At 32.7% G+C, this 25,859-nt stretch overlaps 4 protein-coding genes across 4 annotated transcripts; 3 read left to right on the forward strand and 1 right to left on the reverse strand.

Moving 5' to 3' along the window:
• Nucleotides 1–1,290: 1,290 nt before the first annotated feature.
• LOC132304668 (uncharacterized) lies at nt 1,291–2,577 on the forward strand. The gene is made up of 3 exons (XM_059802406.1): nt 1,291–1,779; nt 1,999–2,076; nt 2,476–2,577. The coding sequence occupies exons 1-3, from the start codon at nt 1,291–1,293 to the stop codon at nt 2,575–2,577; spliced, it is 669 nt and encodes a 222-aa protein (XP_059658389.1).
• Nucleotides 2,578–9,836: 7,259 nt separating this feature from the next.
• On the forward strand, nt 9,837–11,183 carry LOC132304669 (uncharacterized). The gene is made up of 3 exons (XM_059802407.1): nt 9,837–10,325; nt 10,545–10,622; nt 11,103–11,183. Exons 1-3 carry the CDS (start codon nt 9,837–9,839, stop codon nt 11,181–11,183), a joined length of 648 nt encoding a protein of 215 aa, XP_059658390.1.
• Nucleotides 11,184–15,323: 4,140 nt separating this feature from the next.
• Nucleotides 15,324–17,028, forward strand: LOC132302600 (uncharacterized). Its single transcript, XM_059799508.1, has 3 exons — nt 15,324–16,334; nt 16,449–16,526; nt 16,621–17,028. The coding sequence occupies exons 1-3, from the start codon at nt 15,579–15,581 to the stop codon at nt 16,624–16,626; spliced, it is 840 nt and encodes a 279-aa protein (XP_059655491.1). The 5' UTR covers nt 15,324–15,578; the 3' UTR covers nt 16,627–17,028.
• Nucleotides 17,029–22,298: 5,270 nt separating this feature from the next.
• Nucleotides 22,299–23,762, reverse strand: LOC132302601 (uncharacterized). The gene has a single exon (XM_059799509.1). It carries the CDS (start codon nt 23,210–23,212, stop codon nt 22,343–22,345), a length of 870 nt encoding a protein of 289 aa, XP_059655492.1. The 5' UTR covers nt 23,213–23,762; the 3' UTR covers nt 22,299–22,342.
• Between the last annotated feature and the right edge of the window lie 2,097 nt (nt 23,763–25,859).

Genomic DNA, 25,859 nt, shown 5'->3' on the forward strand with positions numbered 1-25,859 from the left:
TCTCACTTCTGAGGTGTTGTTTCGGGTGTTAAGACCATTTCCTGGCCGAATAAGGAAACTAGAGAATCAATAAATCATAGGAGTACACATTAAGAAACCTATGCTTTATATATGTGATTTCCACTAGCTGCATATACAAAATAATTGTTTACTGTGTGTTCCCGAAAAGCCCTCCAAAGTACAAAGAATTATAATGTCTAGTATTTAATATTATTGAAATTAAAATACATAAGACATAGGAGAACAAAAATAATATATGTATGGTCGAATTTTTAAAGACAAATTTTTTATTAATAAAATATATATTATAATCAAACATATCTGTATTCGTTATTTTATTTTATTTTTTTGAAATTTTTTATGCCAATTTTTAAAACATTTTTAAAGAAGAAAAGTGAATTATATCCATATGTTCATAGACATGTATTTTTCCACAGTATTTTACCATCTATATGGTTGATATTATTGGCTTTCTTTGGGATTTATTATTAGGTTACCTAGAGGCTAGGATTTAGATTTGTTTTATCGGTTTTATATATATATATATATATATATATATATATATTCCTTTTTTTATACTTGAGCTTATTTTTGTGGTTTGGCAAGAGATATAGTAGTGAAAAATGAAGGATATGAAAAAATTTGTAGTATTTTTGAAGTTTTGTTAGAGCAAAAAGGATATATATATTATATTATATTATATTAGGCATAACAAAATTTCTCCTCAATACGTATAAAATTTTTTTTTGTCCATGTTGGAACTAACAATTATATAATTTCTTTTTATCACTCTAAAATAAAATGAATTTATGCATAAATTTTTAATTAACGTTCTAAGAGCCTGTAATTTTCAATCTTAATGTGTTTTTTTTTTTATAAGAGTAACAAAATATTGATTCAAGACAAATCACTTAAAATTATTATTTCATTCAACATATATAAGGTCAATTTAGATAATAATCACATTTTCTTGATAATAGGTTAATTGTAATTTTGACTCATTTTCAAGTCCAAGGGCAATTCCGTAATCCCTGCCGGACAAGTAAACAGAAATCATTAGCTCCTGGCGCGTTGTAGCTGTTCTGAGTGTATATGATCAAAACGAATCCAGGTCCGTTGGTACAATAAAACCCTATATAGAACCCTCATCTCACCACACCACCAAAGAAGAAAATTGAAATTTTCCCTGAAATTTTCTGCCAAGAAAACCTTTGAGAAATTTTCCGGGAAAACAGAGTAATCGGAGAGGAATAGACAGTATTTGCTTTGGTTTATGATTTTCAATCTGCAATGGTGATTTCAGGTGAAGAGAAAGTGGAAGAATCAAAAAAATGGAAGGCCATGGAACCCAAAAAATCGAACCCTCTGCATAATTTCACGACGCCGTCTCTGGATTGGAACTGTCGAAAGGTAATGGTACCTATCAAACTGAACTCAGACGGTGCAATGACTCGTGTCTACCGCAAGCACTCACCTTTTGAGTCACTCGACAAGGGTTTTGTGATCAGGCGGCGGCGGAGCGAGGCCGAACCGGTTAACCTTCCGTCGGGTCCGGCGACTTTTAAGAGTTCGGACAGAGTCGGTGGAGGGACCAGGTCGCCGGAATTGGGAGGTATTGCCACCACCGCGACGGCCACTCGGAAGGGCAATAAGGAACAGAGCAAAAAAATATCGGTTGCTCTTTCTTGGAAAGAGATTCAAGAAGATTTTAAGGAGATGGGGGAGAAGTTGCATCGGAGGCCGAAGAAGCGGTCTAAAATCGTTCAGAACCAATTGGATGTAAGTATCATTGTGTGTATCTATGTGTATCATTGTGTGTATCTATGTGATTTCGAAATTCAAAGCATAACATAATGATTTGGGTATAACCAAATTATTCATATTATCAATTTTCAATTCATATTTTGAATTATGAATAGATGTTACTCTCTCTCTCTCTCTCTATATATATATATATATCTTTGATTGTAAAATCTATTCATTGTTTATTGTTTGCAGTCGCTTTTCCCAGGCTTGTGGTTGACGCAGATTACAGCTGACCGTTACAAAGTTCCTGATGATCCTCAGGCTCGAAAAGTAACTACTGTTCAATTTTGAGCTTTGATTTACATTGATTAAGCCATCACCCAGTGTTCGAAAAACTTAATCTTTGTTATTTGCAGTAATTAACAATTTCCTTAAATTTGTTACTGTACTTGTATCTTATTTAGTATTTATTTGTTTTGCAGAGGTAGCAATAAAAGGATTGCTGCTGTTTGTTTGAGCTAGGTGGTCCTTCTGTTTGCGGACAAATGGCAGAATGTAACCCTTTGTGTAGTACTTCACCCACCATCTTTGTGAATTGGGAATTGAATCTCCTGGAAAAATTTGTTATATATTTCAGGTTTCTCTGTGTGTACTGGAATAGGTTAATTGTTAATAGAGAGACAAGATGATGTATATTACCTTTTTAGATTGATTGCCAATATTTTATAGTTTGATTTTGGCAATATGTTTATATTTGCTCAGTATTGCGAGCCTTCCTCATTGAAACACATCTTATCTTCTAACATTGTAGATATTGCGAATTTGAAATAAGAAAATAATCTCTCCATGTACGAAAATATGTGTGTATTGAAATAGGTTAATTGTTAATATAGAGACAAGATGAGTGTATATTGCTTTTTCAGACGGATCACCAATGTTTTATAGTTTGATTTTGTCAAACTGTGTATATTTGCTCAGTATTGTGAGCCTTTCTCATTGAACCACATATTTTTCTCTTCTAACACTGTGGATGTTGCGGGTTTGAAATAAGGAAATAGTCACGGAAGTAAGGTTGTTTTAAACCATTGAACTGATTTTCTGTTTACCATAGTCAATAAAAGTTTTGTTGACTTACCAATGATTAAGAAATTGCTATGTTATTTTGCTAACTACCATTTTAACATTCAATGGTTATCATGTATTGAAGGGGTGAATTATTGCTCGAGATCATTACTATATATATATATATATGGACTTGGGAGGCATCCTTATGTTTGCTGGTGGATCTTTTATTATTTGCATTTGAAAGAAACAGAGAGGCATCAACAGAGCAGTTTGATCATGAAAAACGTGTGAATAATGTTATTTTTATTGATGTATAATTTATCTATCTATTTTCTCATATTCCAAAATGTTGTTTTACATGTAAACTTTTTGTCTCATTAAAAACTCAAATTCTCAATCATTTTTTGGTTGGCTCGAATTTCGGCGGTTTGGTACCAACTGTAATAGTTCTTATTAGATGAGATTAACACCCAACTTATTTTTGCTCATTTTACTTTTCATAACACAAGATATGTCATATGTGTCATTCCATTTGGTAGAGACAATATGTGGATAATTATATATATATATATATATATATATATATATATATATATGACTATTTAAATTTTGAATGGAATTGCCTTCCATAAATGTGTTATACCATATGTATTCTCAGACCAGGATTGGTGAATGTTACCTATGTGCAGTCAAAAGAGTGATGCGTTTTAGGAGTTGCTCAAACATGGCTACTTGTCATGTGTGCGAGTGTTTTGGCATATAGCAATTTTTATGGTCACAAGCAAGTTTGTTTGAGAGATTGAAAACAGTTCTTGATGAAGTTACAAGTACTGATTTCATTAGTTAAAGTTTTTTTATTTTTATTATTATATTTTTTCCTCTTTTGTATAATAATGTCTTGTTAAATAAATTTTAATACCAAAATACGAACTTACCAAAGGGGAAATCAAATTACAAAAACATATATATCAATTAAAGCATTTAACACCCATATAAAAGCATCTTCAATTCAAAAAGCTATATTTTCATGCCAAATCTGTATTTTGAGAGCATCTTTAATGCAAAATGCTATATTTTAATGCCAAATCTATATTTTAAGAGGAGCTACAGTGTAAAAATGCTATATTTTTTCAATTACGCTTCAATGGTGCATGCTCCAATGGTGCGTTACATCCAAAATGTTATTTTTTTATATAACAACCATTCTATATTTTGAGAACCCATTGGAGTGGCTTATTTTCATTTTAGCAACTTTTAACAATATCAAAATATGAGAAGTCTTTTGAAAACACATTGGAGTGCCTTATTTTCATCCACTTGCTATATTTTGAGTTTGAGAGACCATTTGAGAGCTGTTATATTTGATAAAGGTCTTTTGAGAGGCCATTGGAATACCTTATTTTCATTCATTTGCTATATTTTGAGTTTGAGAGGCCATTTGAAAGGGCATTGGAGATGCTCTAACTCCCTATAGATTCTGAAAATTACAGGAACAAATAAAGAACTCCCGTCAATTAACCGTTAATAGGGTGATAAAAGTACTAAAATGCTCTTTCTACAATTAAAAATATATATAAAAAATAAAAATTTAGTTAATGTAAAATTACTATAATATCCTTTATATTTTAGATTTATATACAAAAGGGAAGGGCGTTTTGAGAATCAATAAATGGTAATTTTAATATTTATTATATTTAATCAGTCATATGCCTTGACATGTTTTTTTAACTGTGTATTTTTAATGGTAATAGCTGAAAAGTCCTTCTTTATAATATTTTTAAATTCTTAAGGGAGTTATATGCTCAAAGTAGTAAAAAAAAAAATGAGTGTTATTTACTCAAAACAAACCTTTGAGGTGTTTTAGATACTTAGTCCATCAATTAAATATAAATGTATTATTTTTGTATTTGATGACATCGAATCTGCATCTTAAATTTGGAATTAGTTTTAGAATTTAAAACTTAGTTTTAGAATTTTAAACCAAGTTTCTTCCCATTCTAAATTGAAAGCTTTGGAATGCCTATTGATATATGGTTGAGATCAATAATTTTAACCCTGCATAGCATATGTTGTGACATACGTGTTTTACAATTTTTTTTTTTTCTTCCTAATTTGAACAATAAATTTCGTTCCTTTTGAATGAGTTTTATTTTTTTTTTTTCCGACTACAATAACTTAATTTTAATGGACTACCGTTATTGTGCTTCCCCTGTCACCTCTAATAAATAAAAAAGGAGAGGGTAAAATGAAGGGTTAAGTGTAAAACATCCCTCTTCTACTATCGATATAGTGCAAAAAGATCCATGTGTGGTATAAAACCTTTCTATACTATCAATTTGGTGCAAATAGGCCCCTGGAGACTTAAAATGACAATAATATCCTCACTTCTGTTGAATAAATTAATAACTATAAATACAGGCCATGTAAAATGACCCTTTTGTCCAATTTGTGTAAACTTGTATTTGTTTGGGATAAGAATAAAATAAACCTCAATTTGTATAATATTGGAATAAGTTAAACCAAACAAACCTAAAACCGGATATAATAAAAACCGAAATAAAACAGTCTCCTACTATATAAGACATCCTTAACCATTTTCTAACCGGAAGTGAGAAAATGTATTCTCGTAAGAGAAGCTGAGAGTCCAAATTTCTATTGGGTAGAGGGAATTGTCTTGTACAGACTCCCTCATAGGTGTATCAAAGATCACAGGAAGAAGATTTCAAAAGAAGTACTTCCGGGAATCGTTTTGTAAACCATCCTCTGTTCCAAATGCAAAGTCTTTGGTCATGCCACCCAGCTCCTGGCTGTTTAAGATGAATATGTACTTGACACCCTTACTTTTGAAAGTATAAAAAATAGGTAAAAAATATCTTGTAGGCTGATATATCAAACTGTGAGTGACCGTATAAATTCTAGCTGGAAAAAATTGTTAAATGTCAATAAATGAATTCATCTTAGAGTAGTGTAGTCCTATATCACTATTGAAAAAGGTTACTGGGGATGGATGGATGGATTACATAATTGAATTTTGTTGTATGGGTTTCCTTACTTAGAAACAGAACATGGACCCCAAAATTTCGAAATCTTTGGGATTAGGATGGCATGAGAAGCACAACAGAGCATGCAGAGAATTTCAGCTCCAATTTTGGTTTTATGAGTTCAGGGTAACCGTCAGACTGTAATTCAATTAATTTTATTTCGTGACTTTATTGGATATTAGGAGGAAACTGACTCCCTTTTAGTGATTTGTTGCTCAACATATATTTGACTTTTGGAGGTGGAATTTGTGAAACTAGCAGTGGCAGAAATTAGAAAATCTTAGTGCTATTAGTGTGATGCAATTGAAAGCGGAGATGGCATGTTTGGAGTAAATTAATAAAAATTTTGAGACAAAAAAATATAAATAGTCTGCAATTTTATATGCTGATACAGAGAAATAAAGAAATAAAGAGAGGGAGAGAGGGAGGGAGGTGGGTTGGGCATATGTGTTCGGGGCGAAATGGAAAAAAAAGGGTAAAATAGGGTTTTCATATTTACTTTTTGTTAAAAAATAGTTAGAAAGTTTTATATGCACATTTTTTAAATTTTATGAACTGAAATGTATATTTTCAAAAAGTAGGGACTTATATATTACATGAGTTTTTTTACACTTAACCCTAAAATGAAGTAATGACCCAACACATGGTGTGTTTTATTTGCTTTGATGATATTATATTGGCAAGTAGCAATAAATAATCAATTAATTAAAGCTCGACAAACTTTCAAATAAAGAAGATTTAAGATAGATGTGAGTGGAATTGAATAAATAATGTAATTTTAATACAATGAATAGTACAAATTAAAACGAAATGAATAGGGATGGCAATGGGGCGGGGCGGGGATCTCATTCCCCATCCCCATCCCTGCTGAATTTTTCGATCTCCATTCACATCCTCATCCCCGCTTAAAATTTTACCACCACCCCCATACCCGCCTCCGCCCCCCGCCCCTGACTCCTTATCCCTGTCCCCGCCCCATCCCCGACCCTGATTAACATATATTATTTTTTTAAAAAAAACATAATTTTTCTTATTTTCATATATATACTAAATCTAATTTTGTAATAAATTATTAAATATAAGGTATATTAGTAATTTAACCCTTAATCGCGGCGGAGCGTGGAGGGTTTACCCCATCCCCGCTTCCGTCCCAGACGGGTTTTCAAAACTTACCCCCATCCCCATCCCTATTTACATAAAAAGGTCCCCATCCCCGCTATGAACGGGGCAGGGCGGGGTGAGAACCCGGCAGGGATGGGGAATTTGTCATCCCTAGTAATGAAAAACCAAGGGTCACAAGAAGCCATTTTTTTTTTATTTAGATTCGATTATTTACAGATTTGGAGAAACTGGACATAAAATTACACTATTTATTCAATTCATAAAGAAAGTGAACTAGATTGATCACTTGAATTAAAAGGTAAATTTTATGAATCAACTATTAGAATTGTCAAAAATGTTTGGCGTAAATAAACATATCAAGAAACAACTTATTAAAATGAGTGTAATTTAAATGTTAATTAAGACAAGGGAAAATATATGATAGTTTAAGCGTCTGAGACCAATGAAACATGTGTAGGTGACCTTAAATAGCTGAGATAAAACTTTATGAAGTTTAATTTAGACGAACTTAGCTGTTAACAGTTCTAACTCTCACTACTTTATTTTTAGATTTACCTAACATTATCGACTAATTCCTAAATAAAATAAAGAAATCAAGGTATATTATAGTTATTTTTATTGGACCTGTTTGGGACGCTTTTTGTTTTTAGCATTTTGTTTTAACTCGAAATAAAATAAGTGTTTTGGTGTAAATTGTTTTGAATAGTAGTCGAAAGCATGTTTGATAACATTCATTTGTTGAAAAAAATTTGGAAACAAAACAAGAAAACACATTTGGTAAAAAAGTGTTACAAGTTTGAAAAATATAATGATTAATTTAATAATGCCATTTAAATAGTTTTTCAAAAAAAATATTTATTGCTCATTGTTACAATATGCAGAAACACATAAAAACACCACATTTGTGTTTTAATATTTGGCCACTATTCACGAAATGTTTTGATACTGTGCAAAACAAAATAGTTTTTACCAAACGTGTTTTTTTCACTTTTAACTACTAGAGTACCCAACAAAAATAAAAACACCAAAAGCAAAACGCATTCCGAACAGGGCCATAGTATTTTGTCGTTTCTATCATTCTAATTTACTTGTTGAAATTTTAATGTTGAGTGAAAACAGATGAACTAAAATAGTGTCATTTTGGTGCATAGGCATGAAACCTTAACATGTGTAGTTCCGAGCAACTTGAGTTAAACTCTACTGTTTGTATCGAAACGACATAAGGAGATTTAATGTAACAGTCCACTTAGGCATGTCAAAGTGGTGGGGGTGTGGTACTTCAGGACATTGAAAACGGTTAGACCATGAATGTGATGGTAGATCCCAAATTAATCCAAAAACTGAGATAATTCAGGGTACCGTACTTGAGATATTTAATATTTAATATTTAATATTTAATATTTACTTTTTAGTCCTCAACCATTCAAAGTCCTTGTTTCAAACCTCTCATTTCTGAGGTTTTTCCGGGGTTAAGACCATTTCCTGGCTGAATAAGGAAACTAGAGAATTAATAAGTCATAGTAGTATAAGGAAACGTCTGTTTTATATATGTGATTCCACTAGCTGTATATACAAAATAATTGTATACTGCGTGTTCCCGAAAAGCCCTCCAAAGTATAGTTTTACACTTTGTTCCAATACAAAGAATTATAATTTCTTCTTTAACTTAAAAATAATAATAAAAAAATTATAATGTCTAGTATTTCATATTATTGAAATTAAAATATATATGACATAGGAGAACAAAAATAATATATGTATGGTCGAATTTTTAAAGACAATTTTTTTATTAATAAAATATTTATTATAATCACTTATCAAAAAAAAATTATTATAATCAAACATATCGGTATTCGTATTTTTTTTAAAAAAAAATTATGCCAATTTTTAAAACTTTTTAAAAGAAGAAAATTGAATTATATCCATATGTTCATAGACATGTATTTTTCCATCTATATGGGTGATATTATTGACTTTCTTTTGGGATTTATTATTAGGTTACCTAGAGGCTAGGATTTAGATTTGTTTTATCGGTTATATATATATATATATATATATATATATATATATATATATATATATATATTCCCTGTTTGTATACTTGAAGCTTATTTTTGTGGTTTGGTAAGAGAGATAGTAGTGAAAAATGAAGGATGTGAAAAAAATTGTAGTATTTTTGAAGTTTTGTTAGAGCAAAAAGGATATATATATATATATATATTAGGCATAACAAAATTTCATAACCACCTATCTCTTTTGTAATATATATGTGTAATATATGTGTGTGTATATATATTCTCAAAAGGTATAAATTTTTTTTTTTTTGTCCATGTTGGAACTAACAATTATATAATTTATTTTTATCACTCTAAAATAAAATGAATTTATGCATAAAATATTAATTAACGTTCTAATAGCCCTGTAATTGTCAATCTTAATGTGTTTTTATTTATTATTATTTTTTTTTTTATAAGAGTAACAAAATATGGATTCAAGACAAATCACTTAAAAATTATTATTTCATTCAACATATATAAGGTCAATTTAGGTAATAATCACATTTTGTTGATAATAGTATAATGGTAATTTTTACTCATTTTCAAGTCCAAGGGCAATTCCGTAATCCTCGCCGGAAATGTAAACAGAAATCATTTACCCCTGGCGCGTTGTAGCTGTTTTGAGATCAAAACGTCCGTTGGAACAATAAAACCCTATATAAAACCCTCATCTCACCACACCACACCACCAAACAAGAAAATTGAAATTTTCTGACAAGAAAATCTTCGAGAAAATTTTCGGGAAAACAAAGTAATCGGAGAGGAATAGCCCGTATTTGCTTTGGTTTATGTTTTTCAATCGGCAATGGTGATTTCAGGTGAAGAGAAAGTGGAAGAATCAGAAAAATGGAAGGCCATGGAACCCAAAAAATCGAAGCCTCTGCATAATTTCACGATGCCGTCTCTGGATTGGAACTGTCGAAAGGTTATGGTACCTATCAAACTGAACTCAGACGGTGCAATGACTCGTGTCTACCGCAAGCACTCACCTTTTGAGTCACTCGACAAGGGTTTTGTGATCAGGCGGCGGCGGAGCGAGGCCAAACCCGTTAACCTTCCGTCCGTTCCGGCGACTGTCAAGAGTTCGGACAGAGTCGGTGGAGGGGCCAGGTCGCCGGAATTGGGAGGTGTTGCCACCACCGCGACGGCCACTCGGAAGGGCAATAAGGAACAGAGGAAAAAAATATCGGTTGCTCTTTCTTGGAAAGAGATTCAAGAAGATTTTAAGGAGATGGGGGAGAAATTGCATCGGAGGCCGAAGAAGCGGTCTAAAATCGTTCAGAACCAATTGGATGTAAGTATCATTGTGTGTATCTACGTGTATCATTGTGTGTATCTATGTGATTTCGAAATTCGAAGCATAATATAATGATTTGGGTATAACCAAATTATTCATATTATCAATTTTCAATTCATATTTTGCATTATGAATAGATGTAACTCTGTATTTATATATATATATATATATATTCATCTTTGATTGTAAAATCTATTCATTGTTTATTGTTTGCAGTCGCTTTTCCCAGGCTTGTGGTTGACGCAGATTACAGCTGATCGTTACAAAGTTCCTGATGATCCTCAGGCTCGAAAGGTAATTACTCAATTCAATTTTGTGCTTTGATTTACATTGATTAAGCCATCACCCAGTTTTCGAAAAAATTAATCTTTATTATTTTTCCAAATAAAAAAATAATAATTTCTTCTATTGAGTTTACACATCAGAAATTCCAATTCGATAATGATTTTAAACCGGAAGTAATTGAACCAAAATACTTCACGTTCCAAAGATTTTCTATTTCTTAGATACACTTAACTAAGGACTTAAGGAGTGATATGTGAGACCCAATTGAGTATATTAATTGAATTGGGAGTTTTTTTGTTCATACTTTTCGACGTAAATAACATTATTAGTCTTCGTAATTAACAATTTCCTTAAATTTGTTACTGTATTTGTATCTTATTTTAGTATTTATTTGTTTTGCAGAGGTAGCAGTAACAAGGATTGCTGCTGTTTGTTTGAGCTAGGTGGTCCTTCTGTTTGCTGACAACTGGCAGAATGTAATTTGTGTAGTACGTCACCATCTTTGTGAATTGGGAAATTGATGAGGCAATTGAATCTCCTGGTAAAATGTGTTGTTATGTATTGGAATAGGTTAATTGTTAACACGGAGACAAGATGATGTATATTACTTTTTTAGATGGATTGCCAATGTTTTATAGTTTGACTTTGGCAAGTTTTGTATATTTGCTCAATATTATGAGCCTTTCTCATTAAAACACGTCTTGTCTTTTAACACCATGAATGTTGTGGGTTTGAAATAAGAAAATAGTTTCTTCGTGTACGAAAATAAGGCTACATTTCTGTGTGTATTGGAATAGGTTAATTGTTAATACAGATGTATATTGCTTTTTTAGATGGATTGCCAATGTTTAAGAGTTTGATTTTGTTTATGTCAATATGTATATATTTGCTCAGTACTGTGAGCCTTTTTCATTGAAACACATCTTATTATTTTCTAACACTGTGGATGTTGCGGATTTAAAATAAGAAAATAGTCTCTCCGTGTACGAAAGTAAGACACATTTAAACTATTGAACTGATCTTCTGTTTACGGTATACTAATTAGATGTAGATGGGAAGCATTGCATGATGAATCCATACCTGTGTTCATCCTAGAGAGTATATGAGAAACCAATGACATGAGGGTCAGTAAAAGTTTTGTTGACTTGATATTGGAATAAAATTTAACCTCATATAAAGAAATGATCTCATATTCACTGATGAGTTAGAAATTAATATGTTATTCTTGCGCGAGATCATTACTATATATATTTATGGACTTGGGAGGCATCCTTATGTTTGCTGGTGGATATTTTATTATTGCATTTGAACGAAACAGAGAGGCATCAACAGAGCAGTTTGATCATGATAAACATGTGAATAATGATATTTTTATTGATATATAATTTATCTATCTATTTTCTCATATTTCAAAATGTTGTTTTACATGCAAACTATTTGTCTCATTGAAAACTCAAATTCTCAATCATGTTTTGTGGTTGGCCTGAATTTTGGCGGTTTGATACCAACTCTAACAGGTCCTACTAGATAAGGTTAACACCTAATTTATTTATATTTATTTTACTTCCATCCGAATTCAACGTGGAACAAGTCTACCAACATAAGATATGTCATATGTTTCATTCCATTTGGTAGAGGCAATACCTGGACAATTGTAGAAATTTGTCCACAATTGTCTATGTATAATTTGTAGTAACAAGGTATGTGCCATTTCATTTGGTAGGTGTGTGTGACTTAAAAATAATCTTGAATTTAATTAGGAAGAACATTTCAAATTTGGTCATTCTTATTTATTTAATTCATTATAATATGCATCATGCACCAAGAACTTGTAATTTAGTAGTTTTTTTATTCTTTAAAAGTGAGATTATTGTTGGTTAAAGTCCTCAATTTTTTTTTTTTTTTTTTACTTTTATAATGACACCATTCTAGTGTTGATCAGGACGAAATTTAATGTTTTAGTGCACTTAGGCGTGTCAAAAGTGGACGAGTATGGTATCTTGGGACAGCAGAAGCTGTTGAATCATGAATGTAATGGTGAGTCCCACCATAAGCTAAGGGCTAAGATGACCCGATACCGTACTCTCGAAATAATTTATCATTTTCTGTCAAGGGTGTATAATAAAATCACCATATTCTATTTACTTTTTAGTCCTCAACCATTCAAATCCTCAGAAGTTTCAAACCTCTCATTTCTGAGGTGTTTCCGGGGTTAAGACCATTTCCTGGCTGAATAAGGAAACTAGAGAATCAATAAATCATAGGAGTATACATTAAGGTAGCCTCTGTTTTATATATGTGATTCCACTAGCTGTATATACAAAATAATTGTATACTGTGCGTTCCCGAAAAGCCCTCCAAAGTATAATTTTACACTTTGTTCCAATACTAAGAATTATAATGTATTCTTTAACTAAAAAAAAGAAAAAGAATTATATTGTCTAGTATTTCATATTATTGAAATTAAATATATAAGACATAGGAGAACAAAAATAATATATGTATGGTCGAATTTTTAAAGACAAATTTTTTATTAATAAAATATTTATTATAATCAAACATATCTGTATTCGTATTTTTTTAAAAAAATTTATGCCAATTTTTAAAACTTTTTTTAAAGAAGAAAAGTGAATTATATCCATATGTTCATAGACATGTATTTTATATAACCATCTATATGGGTGATATTATTGGCTTTCTTTTGGGATTTATTATTAGGTTACCTAGTGGCTAGGATTTAGATTTGTTTTATCGGTTATATTTAATTTTTTTTCTTCTTTTTGTATACTTGAGCTTATTTTTGTGGTTTGGTAAGAGAGAAAGTAGTGAAAAATGAAGGATATGAAAAAATTTGTAGTATTTTTAAAGTTTTGTTGGAGCAAAAAGGATATATATATTATATTATATTATATAAGGAATAACAAAATTTCATAACCACCTATCTCTTTTGTAAAATATATGTGTGTGTGTTTATATATATATATATATATATATATTCTCAAAAGTATAATTTTTTTTTTTTTTGGTCCATGTTGGAACTAACAATTATATAATTTCTTTTTATCACTCTAAAATAAAATGAATTTATGCATAAATTTTTAAATAACGTTCTAATAGCCTTTAATTTTCAATCTTCATGTGTTTTTATTTTTATTTTTATTTTTTTTTTGTAAGAGTAACAAAATATTGATTCAAAACAAGTCACTTAAAATTATTATTTCATTCAACATATATAAGGTCAATTTAGGTAATAATCACATTTTCTTGATAATAGTTTAATGGTAATTTTAACTCATTTTCAAGTCCAAGGGCAATTCCGTAATCCTCGCCGGACAAGTAAACAGAAATCATTAACCTTGGTGCGTTGTAGGCAGCTGTTCTTTAAGATATGATCAAAACGAATCCAGGTCCGTTGGAACAATAAAACCCCATATAAAACCCTCAAATATTGAAATAATCGTAATAATATTGAATTTAATTAGGAAAAACATTTCAAATTTGGTCATTCTTATTTATTTATTGGTCAAATAATAAAATCAAACCCAAGCAATTTTCTCCTATTCAAATCACATAATCTCGGGTTTAAATAAATAAATAAAAAATTGACTTTTAAAGGACTATAAATTCAATTATTTTGGATTAGTGGACTATATATTTTATCGCGTCTAACTATTTTTAATTCATAATAATATGCATCATGCACCAAGAATTTATAGTTTAGTAGTATTTTTTCGTCTTTAAAGTGAGATTATTATTGGTTAAAATGCTCACAAATTTTTTTAATTAAAAAAAAAGTGTTATTATCTAGAAAAATAATAATAATGTTAATTATTATTATTATTATATGCATCATGCCATACTAACAACCAGAGTACTCATGGTGTCTTTTGAATCCCTTATTCTTAAGTTTGTTGGAGTCCATTGAAATATCTAGATCCACTTGTTTTGACTTAAAATGATTTATATGGTTATAGTAAAACTTAATTTCCTTCTAGTTGGAAACTTGAAAATTGGGAGAAAAAAAATAAAAAAAAAATCAATAATTTTTTTTATTAGCAAGAAACTAAAGTAATTATTTATTATCAGGATCCAAACTCTTAACTTCTTCAAGAGATAAAGAAAATATCAATAAGCTGTAGAGTCTTGATAAAAAATTAATTATTAAAAAATGAACAATAAACATAAGTATAAAATAAGAATATAAACATTGTATATTAGTGTACATATATATTGGCATAATAATAAAATTGCTCCATTATAATTTGAAGATCACGATTCCAAATAGTTACTTCAAACCCTTTTTTAAATATCACCATATTTATGTATATGTATATGGATATTTGCAATTATAGTTCACTATAAATCACTTGGAAGTGTATATGGTCTTCCTTATATTTGTCCCTAAATACTATATTTTTTATTTAATTTGCTTATTCTATAAATAAATTTATTAAGATAACAAATAATGAAAAAGAAAAAAAGAATCAAACGAATGATGTTACATCACATCTGAAAAGTAACAACTCTTCTAATAGTATGAAAATCGGACGGCTGGTAGAAGACATGGTCTAGTGATAAACTCATCGAACGGTAGATTGGGAACCATCACACAGCAGCTACGTGTAAGCGGTGAAGACACCTTATGAGTGCGTAAAGCGCACCGATGCGCATTGTAGCACTTACGCTAGTTAGTGTCCAAAAAGATTAGAACGTTAAAACCGCCCTCTCTTTCTCTCTCTACTCTGTATATATACGAACTTGCGTTTCCCGGTGATTCCACAACACCACAGAAAAGAAAACCTCGCAACCTCTCTTATGATTTTTCCGTCAAAGATTTTCTCAGGAAAATCTCCAAGAAAGTTTACGAGAAAATAATAAATGTAATCAGAGGAAGACATACAGAAAGAGAGAGAGCTCTTCATTTAGGAGTATTTGCTTTTAGTTTATGGTTTTTTCCTTCGGTCGATGGTGATTTTAGGTAAAGATAGAGATGGAGTAGCAGAGAAGTTGACGGCGATGGGACCGGAAAGATCGAAGCCTCTGCACAATTTCTCGATGCCGTGTTTGAAGTGGGGGAATCAGAGGTTCTTGAGGTGCGTGAAAGTGAATTCAAATGGCGATGTTTCTGCCGTTGATCGCAGATCTTCAGCTCCGGCAGTGGATAACGGCGTGATCGGATGGCGGAGGGAGTCCGAATCGGAGAAGCGTGGATCGATCATCCGAACGGAGAGTTTCAAGAAGTCGCCGTCGCCGGCGGCGAATGTTGGGGGTTCCGGAAGGAAATCGGAGGCCGAGAGCGGCGGAGATGACGGAATCGAGGCGATTAGGACGAAACTGATGTTCGATCTTCAGACAGCGGCGGATAAGATGAAAGTCGCAATTTTGAGGGAAGGTTTGGAGGACGAACCGCCGGCGGCGGCGGCAGCGGCGAGGCCGTGGAATTTGAGGACTAGAAGAGCTGCGTCGAATGGAATGGGCGGCGGTGGAGGGAAGAGCTTGAAGGTTGATGATCGGAGACCTAATTTCTCACCGTTGAGGACTGAAAACAGGTCGCCAAGATCGAGAGGTGTCGCCGCTCCGACCACCGAGAAAGAAGAGAGACCAAAATTTTCCGTTTCGCTTTCTCGGCGAGAGATTGAGCATGATTTCAGGGAGATGGTGGGACATCGGCCGCCTCGAAGGCCAAAGAAGCGGGCTAAGATTGTTCAGAACCAAGTGGATGTGAGTGAATTCATACATCTCAAGAACTCTGTGTTGTACTGTGATGTGTGTGTATTTTATACACATTATATGTTTGATATTGATATCTGATTCACTGTTCTATTGATGTTGCAGTCACTTTTCCCAGGCTTGTGGTTGACGGAGATTACAGCTGATTGTTACAAAGTTCCTGATGCTCCTGAAAGTGGAAAAGTAATTGCTCAGTTTAATCCATTTTGATCACTTTGATGATTATGTAATCGTTTGATTTACAATGATTAACACTTTCAATAATTCTTTTTTGCAGAAGTAGTAATGGGAAGATTTGCTGCTGTCTCTTGAGATTGGTGGTTCTTTTCTGTTCTTGGAAAATTGGTAAATTGTGACCCTCTTCTAAGTAGTGCTATACTGCACCATCTTTGTGAATTGGAAATTTGATGAAGTGTTGAATTTCCTGGTTACACGCCCGTGTGTAATCGCAGTCCCTTGAATGTTAATTTTTTTTAGTTTTAATTACATTGTTCATATTTATTTCTGGTTATTTGAATAAGTCTATACAGAGAAAAGATGGGAGGATGATGTTAGATGGATGGTAATGTCTTCCACTTTGAGCTTCTTTTACTTAGTATACCGCGCATTACTGTGCGTTTTTTGTCAATGAATATCATTTTTCATCTTTTAACAGTTTGTGGTTATTTGTGTGTTCAATCTTCAATGCCATCAAATTGATGAATGTGTTACCATATGTTTTTCAGCAATTTAGTTAGTCAATTCGTTTTAAAGTGATGTGATGCAAACAGAGTTGCTTTAGAAGAATTATATGTTTTGGGGATTTGGTTCTAGAGCTTGATCTTATTTTCAAGAAAGTGCCTTTGTATCTTTGCTCATTATTCAATTGCTGTGCCTTTTGATATCAGACAGAAAGTGCTCAGCTAGAATTAAGTATAATCACTGTTTAGGGAGATTGGTGTACCTCACTGATGATAACAACTCAAAATTTAGGTTTCTTTTGTGGTAAGTAGTGCCCCAAAGGAGCAAATAATAGATTTAATAAATATGATATAAAATTGATCTGTATCCATTTACAGATTACGTGCTTGGATTGCTGCTTTAGGTCAAAACATTCATGAACATTGCGGAATTTAGGAATTGAGACAATGGCTATTATGGCTTCATTAATCGTGCAGCCTTTTTGTTTACTTCCCTCAACTGCCTTAATGTTGACAGGAGCCCTTCTTTATACTAGTAGCTAATGGTCATATTTCTACAGCTCATTGGTACCTAATTATGACTCCCTAACACATCTTCATCATCAAAATAGTTTTGATATTAAAGTTTCATAGACCATGGTACGTCACTTGCCTCTGTTTCTGGTTGTAATGTTGTCTATTTTTTCATTCATGAATAGCTATACTTGGTGTTTCACTGTTCTTTTGCGGTTTTCAACTGTTACGAAGGTAGACATACAAGAATTGGAGGTAGCTTTATCAGTTGGTAAACTGAAACTGAATGGACATGGACTGATGGACATCGATCTGATGAAAAAATTTTAATATCCTTTTTCTAGACATTTTCACTATCATTCGGTTAGTTATTATTGTGTCAAAAACCTCTTTTTCTTAGCTCTTTAGTATCTTCTTAACCGGAACTTTGTCATGCTTCAACCTAAATTGTCTTTTGCTATTGAGTGGCAAAAGAATGGAGTGCCCTGAGCTCAGGCAATCTGTGTTCATGCTGGAATGGGGAAACCAGTAGAAATGCCCCATCTATCAACATTAGACCACAACCCTTCTAGATAATTCCTCTCTCTGTTTTTGATTCCCTTGAACATATAGGAATAGAAATGAAATTTCTTGTAATGTAATGTGCCAAGCAAGTAGTTCTATTTTTGCTCCTGCAACTTCAACTTCGAACCTTTTAACTGTAGGATTATTGAGGGATTGAATCCTTACTCCCCATCCTCGTTATTAGATAGATATTTAAATTCAAAAATTTTGTTCCCGATTCTCAAAATGGCTAGTGTTTCTGCATATGTTTAGTCTAATATTGCAGATGGTTCAGATTTTTTTATTGATGAGCCTTGCATTCTGATGCATTGCTTATTGATTTGATCAATCTCGACCATTCATTCTCATGGGCACGGGCAAGACGTTTTCCTTGTGGTGTTGCTATTGGAGAAAATTCGAGGGGTACCTTACCAGACATAAAGAAAAGAAAGAAATTAGGTTTGAAGGGTTGGAGGTCTTAAGAGAATGTTCTGTAACTTCTGTATTCTGTTTATATATCAACATTCCATACACGTCGAGAAGATGTTTGAGACGTTAAAGTAGTTGAAATTAAGGTTCCCATTTGACCATGAATAGGTTTTTTTTTTTTGTCTTTTCAAAGTGTCGAGTCTGTTGACTTATCATCTCACCCGGTAGGAGGAGGCCTGGTTGAATAGATCTGAGATTTGGGATATTTGACGAGGATGGGTTGGTTGTTGGTTAGCCTTCTGTTATAGAATGTGACAATGTGTTATATACTACCTATATATTTATGTATATATCAAACATTCTGTGACGTGGGCTTTCTAATTTTGGACCATGCTGATGGGCTGGTCTAGGGCACTAGGCTTGGCCCAACTTATCCTTTGTTTCTGGCTTCAGTTATTAGGGCTCCAAGACCCCAAATTCAGAAACATAACATTGAGGAAATGGTAACATAAAGCATATTGCGTCACTGCTTGAATATTTTTCTCATTTCGTCAACCTTAGGTAATTGGGCTCTCCTGCAGAGTTTTTCCAAGCAGGTCTCTTTTAACCCCCACCCCACCTGCTTGAATATTTTTCTCATTTTGTCAACCTTATCGTTTTGCCGACTAATGTGTTCATTGTTGATTTGAACACTTTGAAAGAAGAGAAACTTGTTAGACACGGGTGATTGAGATAGCGAAAAAAGGTCGATCAAGTGTAGCAGTACTCAAAATATATAGATGTGTGTAATATGATTGCGTGGCGATGCCTTATAATAGAACAATTATATGAATTAATCAATGATGGATAACATTACAAATCATTTCACTACAGATTTTCAGTTGTGGTTATCATTTCCCTTTCCCAATTTGAACGCTTTTCTTACGGTTGGTAAAAAAAAGAACTTGGTTAAATCCCTGTCAGAGAGCTATTTATTCTTCGTTGAAAAAAAAACAACATTGACTAAATGCATCCAAACAAAGTCAAAAAACTTGTTTTAAACCAATAACCCCCCAAATACAACAAAAGTTTTCGACTGAATCGCTTGAATTTCAAAAAAAAAAAAAAAAAAAATTTTAAACCAATAACCCCCCAAATACTTGTAGGGTGAAAATAGTAAAAACTTGTTTTTAATAAGCACGAGGAGACATGTCGCCCGGTGTAAAGTACTTATGAGTATTATGTTTCCTTCCACTTTTTTCATCCCATCATCATCTTGTACTACAGAGTATTTTACAATACCAGGAGAAGGTATTCCAAGAGCTTTTATATATATATATATATATATATATATATATATATATATATATTATGATATTTCCCAAAGCTTAATACATTAATATGGAAGTCTGAATGAACCATCTTGCAGCGGCAATTGTTTAGTAGCACTAGTTTTTTTTTTTTTTTTTTGATGGGGATTATTAATTAGTCATACTAATTTAATTCCACTTGTGCTAATTTTGGGAGTTGTATTTCAAATTCGTTAGGTTTAATTACTTTTTCATTCAATAAAAGGCTTTAAATTTACAACTTGTTTTAAGTAACATTTTGAATCTGATACATTTAACATAGTTTTAACATAGTTTTTTTTTTTTTTTTTTTACTTATATTAAGTTTAAATTCATATGTTAATTTATTAAGTACATTAAATGTTAAGTAATAAATACATATATTTTTAGTGAGAATTTGAGCCACATCGCGTGCAAAGCGTGAGAGCGAGAGCGACAACCGTCGAGAAGAATTGTGTGACTTAGGTCCTACATGTGCACACTTTACTCTAAGAAGAAGAATCAAGAAAGGGAGGAGTTGGCATTATAGATTGAAATAAGTAATTTTGAGTACGAGTATCATAATCCGACTTGATCAGACAAAGTTGAATATACTAGTTTATAAAAAGAAGTTTTCAAGAAGTATATCAAAATCTTCGAGATGGTGCCTCTTTCTGAATTTGTTTTATCCAGAGGTTCGAATCTGAGATCTGATGCTTCAGAAGGCACTAAAGTCGAAGTTCTCAACCACTAGACTAACCCCGTCGGATTGATGAGAGGCACCACCAGAATCCAAATTCTCAACCGCTAGACTAACCCCATCGAGTTGATGATGCTATTTTCCAGAAGCCAGAAGCAATTATCCACTTCTATATTCAGGATAAGCAATATATTTGTTCTAATCATCTACAAGTACAATTTCTACTAGTAGAATTAGTGATGCATATCACTAGTGGTGGCGTTAGGTAGATGATAAATAAGCAAGAAAATGATAACTCAACCAATTTTCTATTAAATGAAAGACGTGTCCCAATAATTTGTTCACTTCAATTTTCTATTACTAATGTGGACCTCACATCAGATTTGGGATCTAAATGGACAGTTAATCGGACTCTTTAGCACTGTGCCTGAGTAACAGTACTCAGATGATTATCGTACTGCTCTAAACTTATAGTACAAGTGGTTCACTTGCTAGTAGTTGTTGCAGAAAAATGGTCCATAAAAAACAGCTGCAATTTTTGCTTTACAGCTAAATCATCAAATATCTCAAGCTATCATTCACTTATTAGAGTTCTTAGGATCATTGTATCGGTCCATAAGCTATTTATCGATCGATTCGTAATCATTTTTTAAAAGTCCAATACCATCACACACATCATAATAACATAGTTCAGTAAAGATTACAAATAATAAGAATACACACTCTTTATCTTCTCAAGTGTTTATCTTAACAGATATTGTCGTCAGTCGATACAAACATTCGAAATTATATCATTTTTCATATTGTAAGAGCAAAATACAAAAATAGATCGATTTCGATTAATAGAGTTTTAACAACTCTTTGTCAATAAGAACACAATCTCACAGTCTCACTTATCTTAAGCGTCGATCTTAGTAACTTCTATTTCAGGCAGTACAAACATGTAATTAATAATTATATTATTTTTCAGGTATGGTGAGAGTAGTGAAAAAGAGTACTTTTATTATAATTGACACCTAACTAATAGACACGGGATTCACACAACAGTTTGTGAATACCATAGCTATGCGAGGCATCGGACATCATCAATTTTATTTGTCAATGAAAAAAAATATCAGGAAGAGAGAGAGAATCAATTATTGGATGATTTAAGATGTTGTTGTCTAATCAAAGAGTGTGGATCCAAGAAATGGGCCATGGAAAAAAATAGTAATGTGACCTAAGGCTAATGGTAACACCTGATCATTAATTAATCAAATCAAGATTGGGAAAATAAAAAGTTAATAGGGACCCTCAAATCATTAATTTAAATAAACTCTTTTTTTCATAATTTCGATCACATACTAACAAAAAGACCAAAATTAAAGTAACCCTAGAAATTCAAACTATAATTATCTGTCAAGCAGAGGGCCAGACCAAAAGAAACCTTCAAAGCTGAAAAGAACAAAAAGACACCCAAATGCATAATTATCAAAACCAAACAAATCAAAAGAGAAAAAGAAAAGAGGCCACGAAACAAGGGTACCTTGTTCCTCTGTCCCCTAGTCTTTTAACAATGTTTATTATTCATAAAAATTCCCAATTTAAATCACCCAATAATTCATCTTAACTCTTCAAGATCTAAGTCATATATATATATATATATATATATATATATTCTGGGAAAAAAAAAAAAAAAAAAAAGAAAAAAAAAAAAAGAGTTTGATGACAGAGTAAATCATGAACTAATATCAATATGCAGCAAAAATTAATCTATAAGATCTGTATTTGTAAACCATACACATTACACACACAAAGAGATATAGTTTATATATATTGATTGATATATCATTTCTTCTTCTTTTTGGACTTACCGTTACAGAATAATGAACCAAACCCGAACAAATTCATAGTCCCCAAGGAAATGTAAGTAGGCGGAAAATTCAGAACCGGACTAATTCGAACACCATTGCTATAAGACCTGCAATTCTTCCCCGACGGAGTCTTTTTCGACGAATTATAAGAACAAAATGCGGCGGAATTTAACGCCGGTGGCGATTTCGCGCCACCAATTGACGATGACTGTTGCTTCGGAGCTTGATGCTTCTGATTCTCCTTGGTGGATGCTCTCTGTTTCTGCACAGTTGGGACCGAACCAGTTGAATTGCTCCGCGACAAGAACTGTAGAGATCGGATTAAGCTCTTAGTATGTCTGTTGTCACAGTTGAGACTACTGCTTCGCCTGAATTGCCAGAACGATTTCAACATAGGCTTCTCTGCTTCTTCTTCTTCGTCCTCTGTATCGAAATTGCTCGACAGATACTCTTTCAATCTCTTTTTCTTCGGTTTATCTTCGATTGCATTCTCATTTGAACTGGGTTGTTGAGTTTGGTTGGTTTTGATGACTTTCCTGATCTGGGTCGGCTGAAAAGGGACCGAATTCGAATTGGGTTGTTGAGTTTGATTGGTTTTGACGACTTTCTTGATCTGGGTAGGAAGGATCTTGCCATTGGAGAAGAGCTCATCAGCTGATGGGAGCTCAAAGCTCTTACAGATGCAGAAATGGAAATCGGAATTTGAGTCCAAGAGTGAAAAGTCTGATCGGACCACCACCGGAGGAGTTACGCCGCTGTTCTCTGTTTGGTTGAGATCATGAGAAAATGAGATTCTCGGGCTGGCTCCTAGACTTGAAATCTCAGAGCACACATCAACCGCCATAGTTACAGATCTTGAATGGGGGTTATAGATTTGAGGTTGCGAAAATGGGAGTCAGCTTTTGCTTTTTTTGTTGTGAGCTCTGGAGAATATCTGAATATGGAATTGGAATATATCAGAGTGTGCTTGTGATATGGCATACATTTTGTGTATGACGTGCACAGACTTGTCCGATTTACAGTTTGAGATTGGCAGAGTAAGAATGAAGTTTTTACATTATTTGGAGGGATCAGAAAAAGAAGGAAAAAGAGAGGAACAAAGAGTGAAAGTTACTGAATTTGGGCACCGAAAGGCTACCTAAGCTTGTTATAAATAGGGGGTTCTCAAAGAAACTTTTATCTTTTAGGAGAGAGAAACATATAGATACAGATAGATACAGAGAGAGATATATAGAGAGAGAGATTGATGTTCTGGGGTTTAATGGAGTGAAAGGGAGAACTAAATGATGGGGGAATTTGGCGGCAGCCGTCCGGGAACACCGGTGGGTCCCAGGGTTTGTTCCGATCAAGAGGAAAGGGATCTATTGTTGGTGGTCACTATTTTCGTCTATGTGCGACTTTGGCATGCGTTTTTTTTTTAATAGAGTGGTTACAGAGTGTGTACCACCAATTCCGACCACTAAAAAAGGCTTTTATGGGCATCACTTGTTGAGGTTGGACTTAGCACATAAGGTCCTCTGCTCCAAATTAATTGACTAATTAATATATATATATATATATATATAATTTAGTTTTGGTTTCAATACGATTTGAGCAACTTTCAGAATTTTAGATGAGAATATTTGTTATTGGACCTTCGAATTGAGTGATGCTACTGAGAAAAACTTCTCGTGACAAATAAATTACTTTTTTTGTCATAAAATAGATTTCTTAGTAGCGTTAGTTATTGGATTTTGATTCACTATTATTTTTTTTCTCACGAAGAATAACAAAAATGGAGAGATTTTGTGACAATATATATTTAAACCCTTCTATTCTTAATTTTACAATATTATCTTTTAATAGAATATTACCATATTTGATAATAACAACTTTATAAAAAATAAAAAATAAAAATGACATAATTGATTAATAAAAAAAATTTATCTAAAATATTCAACCTCTACCATTTAGAGAGCTAAATTTTGGTAACTACCATTTGTAACAATTTTCACCCTAGTAAGACACAATATCTTTTGACTTCCCGAATCAGATACTTTCCAGGGTCACTCATTCTAGTATTATTCCAAGTTAAGGAAGCTTAACTTTAGGCTATGTTTGGTAGGATGAGTTTGAAGGGGGAGGATAACATTAGTTATAAGGGAAAGGGAAGGAAAGGGAAGGGAAGGATAAGTTTAATCCTCAATCGTGTTTGGTTGATTAATGAAGGAAAAGAAAGGGAAGGATAACAATCATGTTTGGGAAAAGAAAGGAAAGGGAAGGATAATAAAAAATTTACTATTATGCCCTTTATATATTTTAACAGATAAATTTTTAGATTTAAATATGCAACAATATTTTTGCCCCAAGATTCGGTTCTAAGGCTCAGTTTGGTAGCAAATGCCACATTTATCTTCTCTTTCCAAATCAATATTTCAAAACTCAACAGCACTTAACTAATTTATGCAGTGGTATTGAGGCTAAGCAGCCCAACTCTGCCATGAGAAAATCTGCTCTTGTGCAGCTGATTAAGAATGGGAAGAAGATCGCTGCATTTGTACCCAATGATGGTTGCTTAAACTATATTGAGGAGAATGTAAAAGTCTTCGACAAAATTAGTGTAGATCTTCTTTAATTGCTTGCTTTGTGTTGTAGGACATAAAGCAAGCTAAATCTTATAAAAGGAGCCGGCTCAAGTAAAAGTGGAGGAGGCTCCAATATGAATGGAGCAGGCTCTACTTTAAGTAGAGGAGGCTCCAATATGAGTAGAGCAGGCTCCCAAAATGGGAGGCGGCTCATTTCAAGAAAAATTGTTCTGGGAATCAATTTTATGTCATGTTAGGTGGCAGAAGTAAAACAAAGAAAAAGAAATGCAATTTACCCAAAAATAAAAAATAAATAAATAAAATGTAACTCACTTTTATTCCTAAAATGAAGTTGAAATAACATTCATACTCAAAAGCACAAATGAATTTCCTATTAAAAGTTTGATTTCCTTCAACAAAAAAGATGATAAAATCAACAAAACAATAATAAAGTCAATGAAATAATCATATTGGTAAGTACTGAAACAATCAATAGATCGCATAGAAAACCCAATTACTAGATCTTCCTTCAAGCAAGTAACAACAGAGAAAAGTAAAAAAATGATCATTAATTTAATCTTTAAATTTGGCTTCTTACTTTTTTGGGTGAGAGGGGTTTGATCACAAATGTAATCAATGATGATCAACAACATAAAACGGTAAGTTAGGTTCTTTCTGACTTTATTTAAAAAAAAAAAAAAAAAACTTAACAACCCAAGGCATGAAGTGGATCGAACATACAGATCCACCAATTTCTTGCAAATAATGACCCCAAATTAGGAAGTGCCGAGATATAATGGGAATAGGACACTTGAAGGGAGTCGGCTCAACCATGATCATGGAGCCGGCTCTTATGGGTTTTTGAGAGGTGCCAAGTGGAGCCGGCTCTTCCTTTTTGTAGAGCCGGCTCCACATTTTTTTTGGAGC

The sequence above is a fragment of the Cornus florida genome, unplaced genomic scaffold, assembly GCF_030987335.1.
Source record: "Cornus florida cultivar Cherokee Brave unplaced genomic scaffold, ASM3098733v1 CherokeeBrave_3.0.0_Hap2_Chr04, whole genome shotgun sequence".
Classification (NCBI taxonomy): Eukaryota; Viridiplantae; Streptophyta; class Magnoliopsida; order Cornales; family Cornaceae; genus Cornus; species Cornus florida.